The sequence below is a fragment of the Protobothrops mucrosquamatus genome, unplaced genomic scaffold (assembly GCF_001527695.2).
Source record: "Protobothrops mucrosquamatus isolate PMUCROS unplaced genomic scaffold, P.Mucros_1.0 scaffold984, whole genome shotgun sequence".
NCBI classification, from domain to species: domain Eukaryota; kingdom Metazoa; phylum Chordata; class Lepidosauria; order Squamata; family Viperidae; genus Protobothrops; species Protobothrops mucrosquamatus.
This window is the reverse complement of record NW_015387224.1, coordinates 54101-73731: the sequence shown is the minus strand read 5'-3', so window position 1 is coordinate 73731 and position 19631 is coordinate 54101. Positions and strand designations below refer to the sequence as shown.

Below are 19631 nucleotides of genomic sequence, written 5' to 3'. Positions count from 1 at the left end.
CTAGGGGGGGGATTGTATAGGGATTTTAATAGGGATTTTATAACTTTTCTAAAAATAACAGGCTTATTTAATATATATTTTAATTGTTTTTAGATATTTATTGTATAGTTCCGTTTTTATTGCCTGTAAGCCGCCCTGAGTCCTTCGGGAGAAGGGCGGGGTATAAATTAAAGTAATAATAATAATAATAATAATAATTGCTAATTTGACTTCCAAATCAGGTGAAAATGTTCTACTTACACAGGAACAGTCCGAAGCAATTCTAGAATACCCTGCCCATTCCACTGCTGTGCTGCATGAAGCTCTTCTGTACATACTCCAACAATCTAGAGCAATATGTAATAATATGTAATATTATGTAATATGTAATAATAATATCTTTTATACATAACAAGAAAATATATTGGAAAAACTAACATGAAGCAGCACAAATTTAAATGATAGAGAAAAGGGGAAAAGTCCCGTGCTCTGAAGGACGGGACCTAAAATCTGGGGAAAACTCTAGCGAATGCCTTTTGGCTAAGATCAAGTGTAGCCTTTCAGAACACCCGTGGTCGTTCATTAGCCTTCCCCACCCTAACAGATGGCACAGAAATGCTCTGGAGAAGAGGGGAAAATGTTAGTAAAACATGAGTATTTTGAGCCTTTCCCTCCCCTCTAGAAAGCTTAGAAAGGCTCCAGAGGGGAGGGGAAGGGAGGGGAAACATTCTCCCCACCCCCAAGGCTCAGAAAGCCGGCATCTGCTAGCATTTTCATCAGATTTGAGGTCCATCCCATGAACTAAAGTGACTTAAAAGACTACCAAATTCATCATGGGAAATTTAGCCTTAACCAAAATTACTTACATAATTTTTAATGGGAAATGGTATATAATGTCTTTTTAATATCTGAAAATATGAAATGACAGATAATAATAATAATAATAATAATAATAATAATAATAATAATAATAATAATAATAATAATAATAATAATAATAATAATAAAGTTGGAAGGGACTTTATCTGTTTATCTGGAAAAAGAAAATATTACTTCTTATAGACAATTAAAAGAATACTGACTTCTAGAGAATACATACTTGGAGAAATGTTACAATTCCAAATGGTGTCTGAACTGGCTGCATTTGTGGATCTTCAGTCAGGAGCATATGTTGGATTCTAGACTCACTGTTGTCCAATGGACTATGCCATGATACATGGTCACCACTACAGAATGTGTTTTCTGTTGAGAAGAATGAAGGCAATCTTCTTAAAAAACTAGTATAATCAATAAATGGTCAAAACAATCATCACATCACCATAAAAAGATTACAAGAGAAATACTAACCATTTATTTTCTATTGTTCTTACGTATAATAATGAAGATATTTTTTTTTGTTTTAAAGTCAAATGGCTAACATCTACAGGTAGTCCTCAACCACAATTGAACCCAAAATTTGTGTTGCTAAGTGAAACATTTGTTAAATAAATTTTATTCCATTTTATGATCTTTCTTGCCACAGTTGTTAAGTGAATCACTGCAGTTGTTAATAACATAGTTATTAACTGAATCTGGCTTCTCCATTAACTTACTTGTCAGAAGGGTGCAAAAGCTGATCACATGACCGCAGGAAATTGCAACCGTCATAAATATGAACCAGTTGCCAAGCATCTGAATTTTGATCATGTGACCATGGTGATGCTGCAATGGCCATGTGAAAAACAGTCATAAGTCACTTTTTTCAGTGCTGTTGTAACTTTGAATGGTCACTAAATGAACTGTTGTATATCGAGGACTACCTGTATATACAAATATTGAGTTTTCAATCACACTTGCTGTGACTGCCATCTTGATTGTTTGTCACACCCATTTGGCACCACTGATTAGAAGGCAAAGAAAGTTACCACTCTGATTTTTTTTTAACAAGTCTTCTATGAAGTGACTATATTCTTTAAAGTTCATTCTACTTAGCAAGCTGGTACAAAAGGACAATTTGTCTCTAACCATCCTACTCATTCCTCTGGATTGGATTCCATGAATTTTTCTACATAAAATGTTGGTCCCACCAACCCATGCAGGAACCCTAACTTCCAATAAACAGGAAAATGTAGTGAAAACTTATTTTTATTTTGCATCTTTATATATATCACTCTTCATTAAAAAGTGTCAATGTGGCTTACAAAGTTATAACAAAAACAGTAAGGCACCAGGCTAGAAACCGAGACACCAGGAGTTCAAACTCTGCCTTAGCCATGAAAGCCATCTGGGTGACCTTGGGCCAATCACTCTCTCTCAGACAAATTACCTCACAAGGTTGTTGTACAAAAAATAGGAGAAGGAAGAAGTATTAGGTACGTTTGCTGCCTTGAGTTATTTATAAAAATAATAAAGGCAGGAATGAATGAATGAATGAATGAATGAATGAATGAATGAATGAATGAATGAATGAATGTGACCTTGATAAATAAATTGTTCAGACCCTGGCAAAACATCCCAATGTAGTGGCCCAAATATTTTGTCAAAAATTTACTTCTACTTTATTTATTTCTACAAACTAGTTAGAATAAAAATGCTTAATGTATACCAGTAAAGTTAAAATCCATTTATTATAATCATTCATAGTTGGCTGCTGGCTTACAACTGTTGTAATAGCGCTATCAAAAGCTCAGATATGCCATTATTTTCTATTAATTTTATCTGTTTGCACAAAACAATCAATGCAAAGAAGTTTTAATCTCATATGCATTTCTAACAACCGCCCCCCATTATCCTAACTAATCCATAGGGAATCTTTGGATCCATAGAGAATCTGATCCTGGAAAACCTGGCTTAGATGAAACAAGTCCCATTAATCCCATGGCTACAGGAAAACAAAATTCTACTGTTCAACAAATATGAAGGTTAGGCCGTTTATTAGAGCTAGGCCTTGGTGGTTGAGAGTAACATAACTTTTAGTCTCCAAATCCACTTTAAAAATATCTTGCAGGAAGGTTAGGAAGAACATATTTTCATTGGAAACCCTCACAGCCTTTGAGGGAAACCTGGATTTTTTTACCACCATGAAGCTACAGGAATTTGGCCAGAGGATTAGGTGCAGGGAACTAAAGTGTAACCTAAGCAAGATATATTTCACATTTATTTTAAATAGACATGTATGGAAAATCAACTGATACATTCAGATTTCAAAAGCATGTAAAGACCTATAAAGAAAAGGGACATGCAGCTGTTCAAGACTATTCAAAGCCACCTTAAGAGTCCTCAGCATTCCAATTTTCAATGTCTTCCAAGTCATGAACAACACCAGCCAAGACTCTGATTAACTAAATGCTTTAATTATGTAAACCTCAGTCACTATTTTCCATAATGAAAGGAGTTATAAAAGAGATTTATTCCTGAGGCTTGTGTTTTTGTCACAATATTCTCTCAGTTCTGTATTTTACTGCCTAGATTTCTTCCTTCAGGAAATCCTAACCATTTGCAACCGGTTTTTAAATGCTAATACAATATATCTGTTGAAAGTCCACCTATTTTTGTCTATTTGGATGAAGACTACTTAAGAAACGTCTTTCTTCTACAGATGTAACATTTATACTGACTGTCAATTAAACTACAGAAACCAGCTATATGAAAAATTATATGAATTCAATTTAAAAGCCTCAGAGTGAGTAAATCCAATACCAAAGCTTTAAAAAATGGACCTTGCTATCATAAACAACATGCAAGACCTGTCTTTCTATAGAGGTTTCCCACAATACTTGGATCAAATCATTATCAAGACAGATTATTGCTATGCAATTTGAAGTTTTGTGAAAAAACATTAAACAAACATTTTATCGCTGAAACGACGACTAATTCCTTTAATTTTCAGTGGATTGTATCATCTTCCAATGTTATCATTCAACCCAAATTGTATCAAAATTCTAAACATCCTAAATGAATGGAAAGCCAGTAAGAAGATGCAGATAACAATAATTTTAAAAACCATAACCTGTTATATGAAAAATATGGATGGATGCTGTGATTTTTACTTTAAATCAATTAGTGAATAAGAATTAAGACTCTTTATCATTTTTCTGTTGCCACCCACTGGCAGTATAACAATTATGACACCTATTAATACCTAGATTTGGACCACCAGCATTTTTAATTTCTGAGATACTTCAATAAATTGAGGTTTACTGATATTCAATGAACATCACTAAATGTTAAGAGACAAAAAAACCCTTTATTATTAAAAGTCTTTATTATTAATAAATCTATTTGATATGCAAATTTTAAAACCAGAATAGAACAAGGAATTGAAGATCCCAATTTGTTAAAATATTTGGAAACTGATAGATGAGGGAAAAATTAAAATCAGACAACAGAGAGGAGCTGTTGCGAAAATAAAACGGGAACTGATAGTGACAATTGAAATTAGAAAGTAAGCCTGTTTTTGATGAAGCTGATGAAAGTTTATAATCTTAGAGTATAACTTGATTCTCAGCTGTCACTGGATTCACACATCATAGCTGAGGTGAGGTGTGCTATAATTACAGTGGTGCCAAAAGTAATCTGCAAACTGAAAAACTAGATTCTAAATTAGTCACAATATTCTGTGGTAACATAAGCTTTTATTTTGGAAATTTAAAATCCTTATGACTTCCAATAAATGCTTACAAAAACCACTTACATATTAGAAATGTCACCTATTTTAAAATATCTTTGACTGCGTCATATGAGAAAATGCTTACTATAAGTAACAGAACAAAAAATATGACATTCTAGAACAAGTTTAAAATGAAATTATAAATACTTTCACATATCCAATGATCAATTAAATTACTTTATTATTTTGTTTGTAATATTTTTGTTATTCACAATGTTAAAATCAATTATACAATATTTTTATAATAGTAGTTTAAATATTCTTTTATTAAACTCTTACTTCCAACAAAGATGTCACCGATTCAAATAATAATTGGAGCAATCTGAATGTGCTTCCAAAGAACTGCCACTCTCAATACTTAAATGATCAACATTACAATCCACTTGAATGCAAGATTAAAAAGATTCACTCAATAACCACTGAAAGGTAAATCTGAAACATGTACCTCTTGTTCAGACGTCAAAGCAGTCATTATCCCATGAAATATTACCCAATCTCTACTTGGTACACAGGAAGAAAACACTGCTGAGGCTTGAGAGCACTGAATGACAGAAGGCTACAGCCACTGAGACTCAATGTAAAAACAGATAAAAGCTTTTGAAGCAAAAGCCAATTTAAACAGCATAAAACATCCAGGTTTTTTTTAATATGAAAGCCATAAAAAGTTCAGTAAAAGATAGGAATTGTCTATTAGCTGAGTATAGAGACTACAAAGTAATAGATACCCAAATGGAAATAAAGGAAAAATACAAGATAAAAATATTTATTTGAATAAAGCAAAGGTGCTATGATAGGATGTTTTAGAAATATGAATAAACATAATGAAATGATTTGGGCTATTAAATGTTATTTCATTTAGAAAATTTGTTAACAGAGAAGAGATTTCAATTATTAATGTTCTCACCCTGAGCTTGCTTCCCTTTTATCCAGTTCAAAATAAGATCACCAAGAGCATTCCCCCCAAGACCATTGACAGAGCAAATCATTATTATATAAAATGAGAGCAAACCCCACTCCCTACTAACACTGATGATGTTACCTAGTTTAGTAATGAAATGTCTGCAGAAAACAACCAAGCTTAGAGAGCACCAAGGACCCGGCAATTGAAGGTATATTTTAACTTTGGAAACATGAGAGCAAAATGTATTGCAAGCAAAAAGTGCTAAATATTTTATAAATTAACATTTAAAATAAAAGAAAGTATCACAAGCAAGGTAGAGAAAGATTTAAACTTTTGGCTGTCAAATAATATTGAATGGAATTGCTTAGCAAACAAGGCTTCAGTAAAAGAAAGATGTCTTTCAGGTGAAAAATAACTATTTTCTAAACAATAATTAAGAAGAGGGGTGGGAACTGATTTATTTATTGGCTGTTGGGACTGAAGTTCGTGAAATAGGAATTTCAAACTGTCAAACCAGAGAAAACCAATTTGTAAATAAAAAATAGACAGCAGAGACGTTCCAAGTTGGAAAACAAACAGCTACAGAACTACTAACTCAAAAAGACAGGACAAAAAAGTCCAGGATTTAAACTGGTCTGTAAAATAATCTGGATACCATTATTCAACTAAATATTCAAAGTCCTTATTCCTAGATCATGAACAGTTTCCAGAGTCCTTACTAGTTCAAGTCATAACCTTTAATTTGTTTTATCAAAATAAAAATATGAGTTTCATCTTTATGCAAAATTCAAATTAATGAAATATCTATAAAATAGGAGTTATACTCATTAGAGTCTAGTTAGACTAATTATTGCAAAAAAACATTATTTAGTGTTTAAAGTAAATAATTAAATTATACCTGATTGAAAGACATATCTGGCTAAGCCTTGCATTAACTCTGCTGGCCAGGTGGGTGGTGCAGATTCCCCAGTTTCACGCTTAAGGCGAAATGTCAGCTCAAATCCAAAACCACTTGGTCCATCTGGTCCAGTAAACCTGAAGGAAATTAACCACAAAAAGTTTCATAACAAAGGTTCATGAATATAAGCTTAAAAATTCCACTGTTCATTTATTCTACTTGTTTTATTAGCATGCCTCTGTATCAATACAAATTCACAATACTGAAAGTTAAAAAGATGCAGAACGAATTTATAATGGCAGCAAAAATAAAACAAAGCTTAATTAAACAGTATCTATCAGTCTAGAATGGCTCCCAAGTTTCAACAGCATCGCATCAAGAAATTGCAATTATAAAAGTGGGTGAGTTTAGAGGAATTTATGCAGAAAGTTTACTAATAACTTTGATAATTCATTAGTTTCCACGCTGCTAGAAAATATTCATCCCATCAGAACAGTCTTAGTTTCCCAAACTTTCAATAGCTACTGCAGCAGACAAAATTGCAATGACTAGTAAATGTCTTCAGCAAGATGCCTTTTTCTACAAAGATACCAAGTTCATTTTAGAAGTTATGAAATCAGTGTTTTGATCTGTAAAGGATGCATGTATGGTAGCTGTAACCATTTACTCCAGATGAAGATCAAATTAGCAAACAGATTCTTTGATTCTCTGGATTTAGAAGGAAGGAAGGGCTATGGATTTGTAGCCCTTCTGGGTCTTCTACAAGGAAAACAAGAGACAGCTCTTATGAAATTCTAAGCTACAGTAGTTAATCTTTATACTGTACAATGACTACAAATGCCACCCTTGTCCCTCTAGCTTATATTCAAGTTTTCCAAGTCACACATTTCTGCAAATTAGACAAATTCATGGAATCTGCCACTATAGCCAAAAGGAATTTTGAGAATAGGAGTAGAGACCGTTCTTTTTCTAAAGAATTGCACTGCCCGAGAGGAAAGGATCATTAAAGGTTGAATTGCAATGTTCATGTTTGTTATGCGGAAGTATAGATACAGTAGCCTGTTTTGACTTAAATACAAATTTAGGTTAAAGACGGACTAGGGGAACAAAACTTATTCTTAACTCAGGGACTGCTTGCAGAAAGCACAACTGACCTTAAGAATGCCAAAGTGGCTGTGTTGGGGGGAGAGGGGGTGATGAGTTTAGTATTAGCAAGCAGAGGTCACACATAGTTGTCAAACTCCCAGATAGAATTAAGGACTTGATAAAAGCAGCACTGGAATTCTTAATTATCAGTCCTCCAGCATTGTTGTGTTCGCAGTATCTTAGGATAGCAAAAGATGCAAAGAGGATAGAATTCAAAGTAAGGAAATCAGGAAGAAAGAAATGGCCAATCTGTAATACTGAAAAAAGATAAATGAGAATCTGTCTATCTTTACTGTTTTAATAATTTTAATAATTAGCTCTTTCCTCTCTCAGTACGTAATATTGGAAAACTGTTTTTACACTAGAAAGGAGATTATTCTCTGAAGAAGTACATGCAGATATGCTGCAGATCGGCTTTGCCCTGAGCTAAATTTAGTCACATTCCTCTTATTTAAAACAGTCTTTCTAAGTTCAACTACTGTGCTATAAATATAAAGCAAATATCTCCCCATGCTTTTAGAACAAACAACAAAAAAGAGTTTTTAATAATATTGGTATATTTTAGATCCAGGAATTGTGTTTGAATTTAAGTAGTTCATGTCAGCCTCTTTGTAGGTGGGCTGTTTCTCAAATTAGCTACCTCAAACAATTGACTTTTAAAGCCAAGCATATTCCATCAGACTTAAGCAAAACAAAAAATGAAGGTGGTCATGGCTTCCAGGGCGGTCTACCACCAACAAAGAACAGGAAATGTGCTGAAATGCCTTAGTGGGGTGCATAAAAGATTCAGGTTTTGCATGTAACATATGTGGTCAAAGGTTTAAGATATATATAACTATCCCAAAACAAATGGGTTGAAAACATTTACATTTTATTTTCTTTTTCCTTGAAACAGAATTGGAGCAACCACATATAGAGAAGACTGAATAAAAAGTTGTGGATAATATATTCTGAATTGCAAAACAAAGGGTAAAATAGGCACTGCCAGCTAAAATGATCACTATATTAAACTCCATAGTTTCAAGCCTGCTCCTGATATAGTCAACCAAATATTTTATTTTCAACAAGACTAATTATATAATGATATAAGTATATGTGTATAGTATAGGTAGAATATACATACATACATACATACATACATACATGTGTGTGTGTGTGTGTGTTCAAGAAGATAATCGAACACCAGGATAAAATACAAACAAAACTGTTTTAATACACTTAGCTTTAGTTGGCTAACTGCCAATGTCGTCAGAGTAAAATGCCAGTGTTTTGGGAGCTTGCTTATAAAGCTGGCCGTTTTTGCACTCTGCTCATGGAGCGACTTACCGGTCTGCCCACCCCAATTGGCCGTATTGTTTCTAGCTGTCCTGCATCAGTCCGTGTGTTCCTAAACTCAGGGATCATTTCCTCCCTTATGGTTGCTCTCCTAGTCTGCCTGGTTCCTGTCCGAGTGCCTGTTGCTGTGGGTTGGTTTCCTAACGCCTCCTGTCCTATGGCCACCCCTCCTTTTGGCTGTGCCCTGACTCTCCCCCTTAGTTCTTCCACAGGATGCACTGGGGATTCCTTCCTTTCGGCAGTTGTAGTTCTTTGTCACAGGGGCCAGCCGTTCTGATCCTGCATGGCCAGCACTCGTTGCCTTCGTCGCAAGTTGTTATGTTGTTCCTCCCACTCCCTTAATGCCTGATAAGCAGGCAGTAGGTCTATGTAGCGATTGATCGAGTGTCTGTCGGATAGCCAGGCCTCCTTAAGTAGTTGACCGCCCTTGGTGGTATCTTGGGCAATGGTCTCTGCCTCCGCAAGGTTGAACGTGTGGTTGCAGCTGTCCATATGTGCCCATATTTGTGAACGTTGTTCCTGCCGTCTGATGGCCAGCTCATGCTTGTGAATCCTGGTCCTGAGCCGTTTGGTCATCTCACCAACATAGTTGCAGTGGCAATTCTTGCATTTTATTCTATATACCACTGAGGATCTTTCTTCGTTGGGGAGAGGCTCTTTGGGGAGTCTCTCTGGGGAGCCAGGGCACGGGGGGGGGAGCCAGGGCACAGCCAAAAGGAGGGGTGGCTATAGGACAGGAGACGTTAGAAAACCAACCCACAGCAACAGGCACTCGGACACGAACCAGGCAGACGAGAGCAACCATAAGGGAGGAAATGACCCCTGACTTTAAGATCACACGGACTGATGCAGGACAGCTAGAAACAATACGGCCAATTGGGGCGGGCAGACCGGTAAGTTGCTCCATGAGCAGAGCGCCAAAAAAAGGCCGACTTATAAGCAAGCTCCCCAAACAGTGGCATTTTACTCTGACGACGTTGGCAGTTAGCCAATGAAAGCTAAGTGTATTAAAACAGTTTTGTTTGTATTTTATCCTGGTGTTCAATTATCTTCTTGAATATGAGTATACCCGGGATTCATATTTTAGCGTAATTAAGAATACATACCTACATACATGTGTGTGTGTGTGTGTGTGTGTGTATGTATATATATATATATATATAAAATACACACACACACACATATATATTATAAGTACTGTATATATATATGTATATATGACAAATTGGTCATAATGTTCTTTTTTCTCAAATACTTTTGAACACATCACTAGGAATTTTTGCACGTAACAAAGTTAATAATCCTCAGCTTTAAAACATATTATCACAGATGCATTACAGGTATTCCTCAACTTACAACAGTTTGTTTAATGGCTATTCAAAAGTTACACAGCAAAAAGGTGGTTAAAATTTAGCACAACTCACTTAATGACTGCATCATTTTGCAACTGAAGTTTCGGTCCCAATTGTAATCGTAAGTTGAGAACTATCTATATAACATCAGTAACAATCACATGCGCACAGCTACATGCCATAAAGTATAATTCCAGCAAGATAGTTCTGTCTGGGATGCATCACTAGCAACAAAAGCAGAGCCAAATCTGTAGCATCTTACATTAACTGCTTTATGACTATTGGTGTCTGGGAGATACATGACACTAAGTGTAATGTGCCATTGTATTGCAACAATGATTTATGGCTTAAGATTACCCATGAAGCAAGTCACTATGTCCATGCCACAAATCACTGTTAAAATAAATTATGACTTAATAAACTGAACCATGCCAAAAGTCATTTTATGTAGTATCATCTACATCACGGGTTCCCAACCGGGGGGGGGGTACAAGACTATATTCCAGGGGATGTGAAAACTTGGGTTTTCAAAATTATAGTGTATATGCATAATTCGTTGCCGTTATTTCAAAATTTTGTAAGGGGTGTGAGAACATATCAGAAGTGTTCTAGGGGTGCCGGGTATAGAATAGGTTGATCTACATATTAGTATGCAATCCATGAACAGGCAGTAATAGTGAAAGAATATAAAATACAGATTATTTAAGTGATACATAAATGCAGCAATTCTATTTAAACATACATAAGTAAATGCTGTCTTGCAGCAATACTTTTTTTAATGTAACACTTATAAGCAAGAAAACATGCAACAGAAATTACAATTAAACTTCATAATGAATCATAATTTCACACTGAAATTTCCTTCTAAGTTATTTCATAACTGTAACTATAAATTACAGCAATTTTTCATACCCTAAAAATGATACTTTAAGCCCCAAATAGAACGATCCCTTTGAATTATACCATACAGAACTATTTTTCAAAACCTAGTTTGCATTGTATGCTAGTGCTTCCCAACCTTCTGATTTCATGGATTTTTGAGGAGTATCCTATTTATTATTTTTAAAAATACTGCTTCCTGTACAATTGCATCTCATCTCAAAGCATCTTATAATACAATTATTAAAACAATACACACAAAATAAAATATATTCATTAAAAAGTGTGATGAAAAGAAAAACAAATAAAATCAGAAACCATTAATTTAACATTTATGCAGGGAAAAACTGGACAAAGAGGTTTGTCTCTAACAACCACTGGAAAGATGTAGTAACACAAGGATGTATAAATCAGTTTATGCTCAAACTGTTTTACATGCAGAACAGTTACTTTGAGGTGGTTCATATACAAACCAAGACATGCATGTTTTGGATATTTTATTCACATATCATTGATACATGGGTTTTTTTTTCAGATACAGACTAAAAGAAGGTTGTTCTGCATACCCAGATTCTTGCAGCCCCAAAAAGCTTGTTATGAATTTCATTTTTTAGCCATCTGAAACTATTAAAGAATTCATTTCTGCCAAAATACAGAAGTCAAAATATTTCAGATTTTCTTCTACTAAACTGGAGCCAGTCCAAAAGGGATCAACAGAATTTCTTGGATGCAATTTTTGAGATGGAAACAGGAACACTTTTCATTTCATAAAATTCCCCTACAATAGGGAGGGTGGGAATCCATTCCAATAGAAATACCACCCCAGAAAAGGCATGCCCGTGTGTTACTGAAAAATAGCACTCAGCCACTTTTGGCAAACACACCAGGAGCAAATCATATGCTAAGCAGGGCTTCGTCCTTATCTGCAATAAAGATGCTAAGCTTAAGCTAGCTAAGCTACCTACGTTTGACAGTTTTCAACCAAAACAAGGTAAAGTATGAAGTATCAGGAGAACTATGGTCTTCCGCTGTGCTACATTGGAAAGCTCTGTTACAAAGTAAAGCATCTCAGTCAAATGGCCATCTAGCCTCCTCTTGAATACCACCCAGTGAAAGAGAGCTCACCATTCTCTAGCTATTTGGAGCCACCATGGAACTGCTCTTTCTATTAGGAAGACTTTTCTAACATGTAATTGGAATTTCCCTTGTCGTCATTTAATCCAGTACTCTGTGTCCTACACTCTAAAATGAGACACTACAGATACTGGTCTTCTAAAATCTAAGTGACATTCTTTTAGGTGTTTGAAGAGTGGTATCATGAGTTCCTTCTGTCAGCCTTTCTCAGGCTAAACTATCATACTCTACCAAGGCAGGCCCAAATTCAGTATGACTAAAATAATTCAGGCCATTACAACAGTTGTCATTCTGTGAGCCAATAAGTCCAATTCCTGAACTGTGCTGCAAAGAAATTATTTTAATACGGTACCTCCAACTGGTCCAGAGAATACTACAATTGCTGAAAAATCAAGCTGTACTAGCAGTTTTATCCTCTCCGTCTGTTGCATGGCATCATCAATCTAGATAACCATAGCTGATCCTTTCCAAAACCAAGTGTGAACCAGGTTGGAAATGGCTGAAACAATCAAGGATCTGCAGCTTAATTTTTGAGTATTTGGATAGTAATCTATATAATATTGATCCAGACCAGACTTTTTCAGAGACTGGAGGATCACTGTTTTCTTTAAGGGTAGTTGCATCACATCGTATTCACTATTCCTAGAGCCACCCAATCTCTTTAGCTTGTTCATTTGTCAGGATAGTCAAGGATCAAGATAGTATGCAAATATTTGGGCAACGATGAACTCTGATCTATGTCCTTGAGTCTCAAAAATTAAAAGTGAACCCAGACAATTGTGGTGCAGTAATAGTCTTAGTAGGTACTGTGTCAAAAACACAGCATGAAGTAAACAATTTTATCCTCAAGCGCCTTATAAATCTGTTACAGGATGTGTCTTCTTTTCATCCAAAAGAATCCAAAATTATAAGCATGGATCTATAGTAAATATTTTTGGCTATGAGCTTGCCAAATACCACATAATTTTCTTTCTCACTTGTAAACTCACAAAACTTTGCTGTTCTTGTTCAAAATTTCCCATTTTTTTTCAAGTAGAAAGAGGAAAAAATGTGAAAACTGTTGATCTTCTGAGATTTTAGAAATTTAAAACTAACCATTTCTTAACTGAATGCACACAACTAGTCTTTATTTATTTGCATCTATGCTTCTTCTACTGCATTTCCAACTACTTCAGAAAACAACAAATCATAATATATAGAAATTAAAGACTTACTCATGCACTCTGTTATCACCATACAAGTCACTTAGTCCAAAGCTTACATAATGCCAGTGCTCAGGAACATTTTGAGTTGGACTTCCCAAATTCCTGTACATACTAACATAGTCCAGAGGATCCGGTCCACCTAACCTATTTTAAAAAAGAAAGAAAGAGAAATGAGATTGTTTAATCCAGTTTTGGGAAATAGTTTCAAGTAAATGGGTTTACCTCTACTCCACATTATTACACCATTTCCTTCTGAAAACAGTTAATGCTTCTTTTTGAAGCTAAGTCAGAATTTGCCCAATATCATCATAACTACATAGTTATAGATCTTAAAAGTTCTGTATTGCCTGACTTTCTTTCTTTTCCTGTTTCAATACTGAACAAATTATAGGACTGCAAAGATGTTAGTGTACTGCAAAAGTCAAATAAACATAATTAAAATGAATATTTTCATCTGAGAGCATCAGAATTGTCCACAAACATTATTGATATGTCTATTTTCCCCCCTCTATAATACTATCCCATAAGCATCCTACATATATTCTAAAATATAATGTGCCTTTGTGGAGTATTTATCTAAAAATGATTCAGGCACTGGCTAGATTCACATATTATATCAGCCATGATTTATTTATAGTTTGCTGATAAGTCAGAATTAATTGGTTGCATGCACCATGCTAAGCCTAAGAAAAACAAATCAAAGTACAATTTGAGAATACAATATGAGTGTGGACCTAGTTAATAGTTAAATTCAGTTTATTTAGATTCAGAATTACATACCATATTTATCTTTCTACTATTAAGGAAAACTGTAAAGTATTTATTAGGATCATATCTTATTAATAAAACTAGCCAAACAGCAATAACCTTTTAATCATTGCAAACCAATAAGAAAAAAACTGAAGTAGCATATTTTGCTTTTGTGAAACGTATCATAGTAATCACCATCTTTATCAGAATTAGTGATATATGCCATTTGTTACCCAAAACTGGTGGATAACATTTCTTTTTCCAAATTAGAAATAAAGTGGATCTCGGTTCATTTCATACATGTATGGCATGAAGTTCCAAGAGATGGATATTTTATACAAAAAAACTGCAAGAACAATTTCTATACTAGAATTAATATAGCCTAGTTTTCAACAAGATGATGTTCGAAGAGAAATACAATAAACAATGAGATAATCACAGGACAAGCCTGATCAGAGCCTAAGTAGTTTCCATTTTTGTATGGAAAAAAAATTAAGAGCAAAGTTAAAACAAACACTTACAGAAAGACCTAATAGTTTTTCAGATAGAAAAAGTAAGAGAAGAGGATAAGATTGAATAAAATCTCTATTTAGACATCTTAAAAATCACAATTGGAATGTATAGAGTTTTTAAAAAGTAAAAAAGAAAGTCTCTTTTGGGACAGACTGGATTTCATAGTTTCCATGGTCCTGCAATTTTATTTATTTTTTGGTAAAGTCAAAAGTGATTCATAATCAGATTACCATGCGTTTAGCTTCTGAATGCAGACAATGTCACCTAGATCAGTGGTTCTCAACCTTTTTAATGCCGCGACCCCAACCGGTCGTAAGTCGAGGACTAAACCGGTCGTAAGTCGAGGACTTTCCCTGCCCGGGAGCGCCGCACATGCGTGGTTCTGCCCCCTGCGCCGGCCGAGGCGTAGCTGGCAAGCGGCAGAGACGGAGCAGGCCGACCACCAGCTGGCCCAGCCCAAGGGAGGTAAGGCACCCGCCGGAAAAGGGGAAAAAAATGGTGGACAAAAAAATGGCGGACAGCCTTGCTTGGCGACCCCCGTGAAATGGTCGATCAACCCCAAATGGGGTCCCGACCCATAGGTTGAGAACCACTGACCTAGATGGTGCCACCAGGTGAGGCTTGTAGAAGTGAAACATTTTTTATTCAGATCTAAATAAAGTTTTGAACAGCTTGACCACCAGATGTCAGTCTTAGGAAGGTGCTCTTCCCAAGCTACAGATATCCCTATCAACAGGAAAGCTAATTTAGTAATTTTACATAAGCATAAAGAAAGCAAAATACCACTTTCAAGAGAAGAACAGGGTGGTTTTAAATAGGCTTATGCCTGAAAAATAGATAGTTCCCAACTCTTACCATAAAAAGTTGCTTGCATTATAAAGTTTCCGTATCATTTTGTAGGAATCAAAATCCTTCACTTAGTGCCAATTTGCACAAACTAGTCATACCACTGCATTCAATTCTATAATCAATATGAGTATATATTCTTATTAACAAAGAAATATAAGTTTACATCATATTATTTTTCTTTATTCCAACTCAGTTTCTTCTTTTTTTCCCTTTCTTCTCTTCTCTTCCTTCTTAGACCAGCTCTATCCAGAGATCAATTCCCACTGTAAACTGCAGAACCAACAAACCTTACTATTTGCTCATATTACATCAGGTAATGAATGAAATCTTCTACAATGAAATGAAGCCATATTTGTATTCTAAGAATATTTTCAGAGTGGACAAATAAAATTTTAATCTTATGCTGTTAATCTGGTAAACCCTGAAAACATTGCTTTTTAAACGGGCTTTTGATTTGAACTGACAATGACGAGGTAAACATTTTAAAGTGAAATGATGCAGTTTCAAAGTGTTTTTCATTTATGGATTGGTTATGTTTTTATTGTTGACTGATTGGTACAATATGTTAATTGACTTGTACAATTAACAATCTTAAATGTTCTTCAGTAATCAAGACAAGTAAAAGGCAGATTATCAGGTCCTTTCTCTGATATTGTCTTCAACTTATAATAGTAATTGAGCCCACAATTTTGGTCTTAAATCATGATGGTTTTTAGGCTGGTCATCATGTTACTGTGCCCAATTTTACAACCTTTTTTGTGACATCATTAAGCAAATGTGGCAGTCATTAAGCAAGCGCTGTGGAAATATTGTTCTCAATTGGACATTTTTTAAATCAGAAACTGGAGGTAAATACTAGTTTCTGGGGAAAAAAACCCACTATACATTGCAATCACATGACTATGGCTTTAAATGTGGGCTGGTTGCTGAGCACCCAAAATACAGTCATGTGACTACAGGAGGAGGGGGATGTCAGAACCTTGAATCCTGGTCTTAAGTCCCTTTTTGGGGGTCCACCGTAATTTCAAACAGTCACTAAGCAACCAGTCATAAGTCCAAGGCTACTTGTACTGGCACAGAAGTATTCTTATTTTTTCCATGATCCCAACCATTCACAACCTTGGTATGAAATAGCAGCAATATTTGAATTCAAAACTGTTACAAGTTGAAGCAAACTCATCTAACTTTCTCAACTTCAGTTTTCTTCACTGTTTATCGATAGCACTATTTCAATCCAGAAATGTGACTACAGTTCTCTCTTTCAACCTATTTCTTTCACAACAATCATGGTATATGCAGAACATTGGCCATGTCTGTGAAGAAGAACTACGGTAATCTAATTTGACCTAAACCATCAATAGGTGACTTAGGTGACCATCCACTACTAGATAATTTATGAAATCAGTGACTGCCTGGTTATATTGGGAACTGCCAAGCCAGGCAGCATTCCTACAGCTTGTAGTAGCAGGCAGGCTGCCACTTTCAGAGTACTTTATTGGGAGAGGCAATAACATTTTGATTATATTTTTTTAAAAAATGGGACGATATGACTGAGAATGAAACCACTGTTAATGAAAAGAGGAGATGTTCATGTATGGACACAACTGCTGCCTGACTACATCAGCAAAACTAGTAATCCAGCCTGAAAACATAAGAGTTCCACAATATCAGAAATTATCCATTTGGGAAAGAGTACTCAATGCTGAAAGATAAGCAAAGTAACATAAACACTGGGCTCACACAATACTTTTTTCCCCTTAAAGCTATATATTGTGGAGCTAAAGTGTAACATTAGATGGACACACTAAGACTCAGACATATTGATTTAAGCCAAAAGGAAAAATATGTGTGAATTTCTTTGCATATGATAAGAAATGGAAGCAGTGTGGAAGACAGTTACACACAAGGAAAAGGATCAATCCACTCACTTACTGCTAGCAATAATATGCAAAAGCCAACTTTTAAAGATAATGAATATAAAGGACAGTCTGAAAAAGCATGCATTCATTTATGAAAATTGAAGAACCTTATCAATATCGCCCTTACTTTAAAAAAAAAAAAGGTCTTCAGGCTTCCAATGGTTTGTTATATTTATTCAGAGTAACTACGGCAAAATTTAAGAACAATTCCTCTTTCAATCTATCTTGCATGCAAGATTCAGTGTAACAAATTTTTAAATCCTTTATAAATGCAAGCTGTTTCTCTGAACATTCCCATATTCTTCATACACAGACAGGAATCAGATCACCAACCCATAAATAATTACAATTTATAAACTGGTAAATCACTCTTCCAAATTCGGAGTCATTTTTAAAATCTGGGTTTCAACCACCCAGGATTTAGATTTTGAGTACAGGCCAGGATCCCGTGTCATTTCATTGTTTTGGACTGCAACTCCCAAACCGCTGGCACAACATTTTGGGCATAATGTTCTAATAAGGTATCCTCTGTCCCAATAACTTTTCCTTCTCTCCCCCAAATCAACCATCTCCGATGCAAGTACTACAAGCCGTCCCAAACTTAAGTCCTTCTACCACTCTTAGCCACTCCCAGTTTCCGACAGATCCTCCTTCACAACAGACACGCGCGCACACACATTTATCACCTTTCCAACCGCGGCGAACCACATTCAAGGAGGCAGACCCCTCGCCCTTTGTCGCCCACCGGTCCCCTCGCCCAGGCCCAGACTCGCTCAGGAGCTCCCGAGGCCTCTTCCTAAATGCCATTACCGCTCCCCCAACCCACCCGCGGAACAAGCCTTCAGATCGGAACCAGCTCCTTCTCCTCTCGTCCCACTCACCAGTATTTGAGAATCGCCGTGACCTGCAGGGGGTTGGGCTGCTCTGGATACAGTTGCCGGCACTCGCCGTAGATGCCGTGTAGCCCCGGGGGGAAAAGCGAGGGAAACGGTCCCGACCCGGGGCCGGGAGGAACAGGGGCGACGGTCTCCATAAGGGAACCCGTAAAGAACGGAGGGAAGCAATGTAGCTCGAGGCGGGTGGGGGACAATCCAGACCCCCGCAGACAAATCACAGCTCGCTCCAAACTCCTTTCGCGACCCCGGCAGGGCCCAGCAGCAGGAGCAGGGAAAAGCGTCCCCCCACTCACCCCGACTCCGGTCTTGATAGGCCACCGGCTTCGCCAATCACACCGTAGTGAAAGACGAGGCTGACATAATCCCACCTTCGCCTCCACCCGGTGTCCCACCCCTTCTTCGCCGGCGCATTTCTGACCTCTGGCGTCGCTTAGCTTGCATTGCTGACGCTTTCTTGCCCGCAGTGGGCAAGAGAGAATGATGTCGCGCGGCAAGCCATCATTGATTTGCTGGCTTGCGGTTTATCGCGATGTGTGTATCCCGGGAACTCTGCTTCGTTTATCAAATCCTAGTTTAAAAGATCGTAGCGTATGAACCCATCCTAGGGGCAAAGAGTTTGATCTCTAACGAATCGTCCACTATTGCATTATAGAAACAGGACGTTATATGGCATGTGCTGTGCAGCTCCCCGATAGGGCGACTTGGGGAGATTATAGAACGTAAAAGGATAAATAGAAAAGCAATTAAAATTTTAAATCTGTGCACATTAAAAAATGTAAAACTATGAAAAAAACAGAACCAAAGACATGGACAGCACTGGGATGAGGTCTTTTTTTCCCGGTCAACCACATCCACCTCTTCAAGCGGTGTGATTCATAAATAATATATGTAAATATACATGTAATATTTATAAATGTTTATGTTTGTGGCTTAGCATGTTATAGCAAATAAAAGCACTGCGACTTGGTAACCATTACATTGTTTAAAATGTGGTGAAAATATAATTACGGTTTATTTACTGAAGTATTAATGGACTGGTGTGATATATACAGTATTGGATTTTAATTCCTACTATCACTGATACAGAATTGTGAGGATTACAGTCCTAACATACCTAGAGGGCAATAAGTTGGGAAATACATTCTAATACTACCAGTACCTTAGGCTGGGTTTATCTTAAAAATTGCTTGCTGTTAGGCAGTCCTAGTGTTACCAATCAACATGTAT

General features: G+C 36.3%; 1 protein-coding gene across 1 annotated transcript in view; it reads right to left on the bottom strand.

Moving 5' to 3' along the window:
• The window catches only part of SUFU (SUFU negative regulator of hedgehog signaling), a 49985-nt gene extending 31347 nt beyond the window's left edge, over nucleotides 1–18638 (bottom strand). The window contains exons 1-5 of the mRNA XM_015819770.1: nucleotides 18390–18638; nucleotides 13487–13621; nucleotides 6427–6563; nucleotides 1079–1221; nucleotides 241–326 (exon numbers count right to left, since the gene is read on the bottom strand). Coding sequence (XP_015675256.1) covers nucleotides 241–326; nucleotides 1079–1221; nucleotides 6427–6563; nucleotides 13487–13621; nucleotides 18390–18541 — 653 coding nt within the window. The 5' untranslated portion in view covers nucleotides 18542–18638. The remainder of the gene's footprint in view (nucleotides 1–240; nucleotides 327–1078; nucleotides 1222–6426; nucleotides 6564–13486; nucleotides 13622–18389) is intronic.
• Nucleotides 18639–19631: the final 993 nt, after the last annotated feature.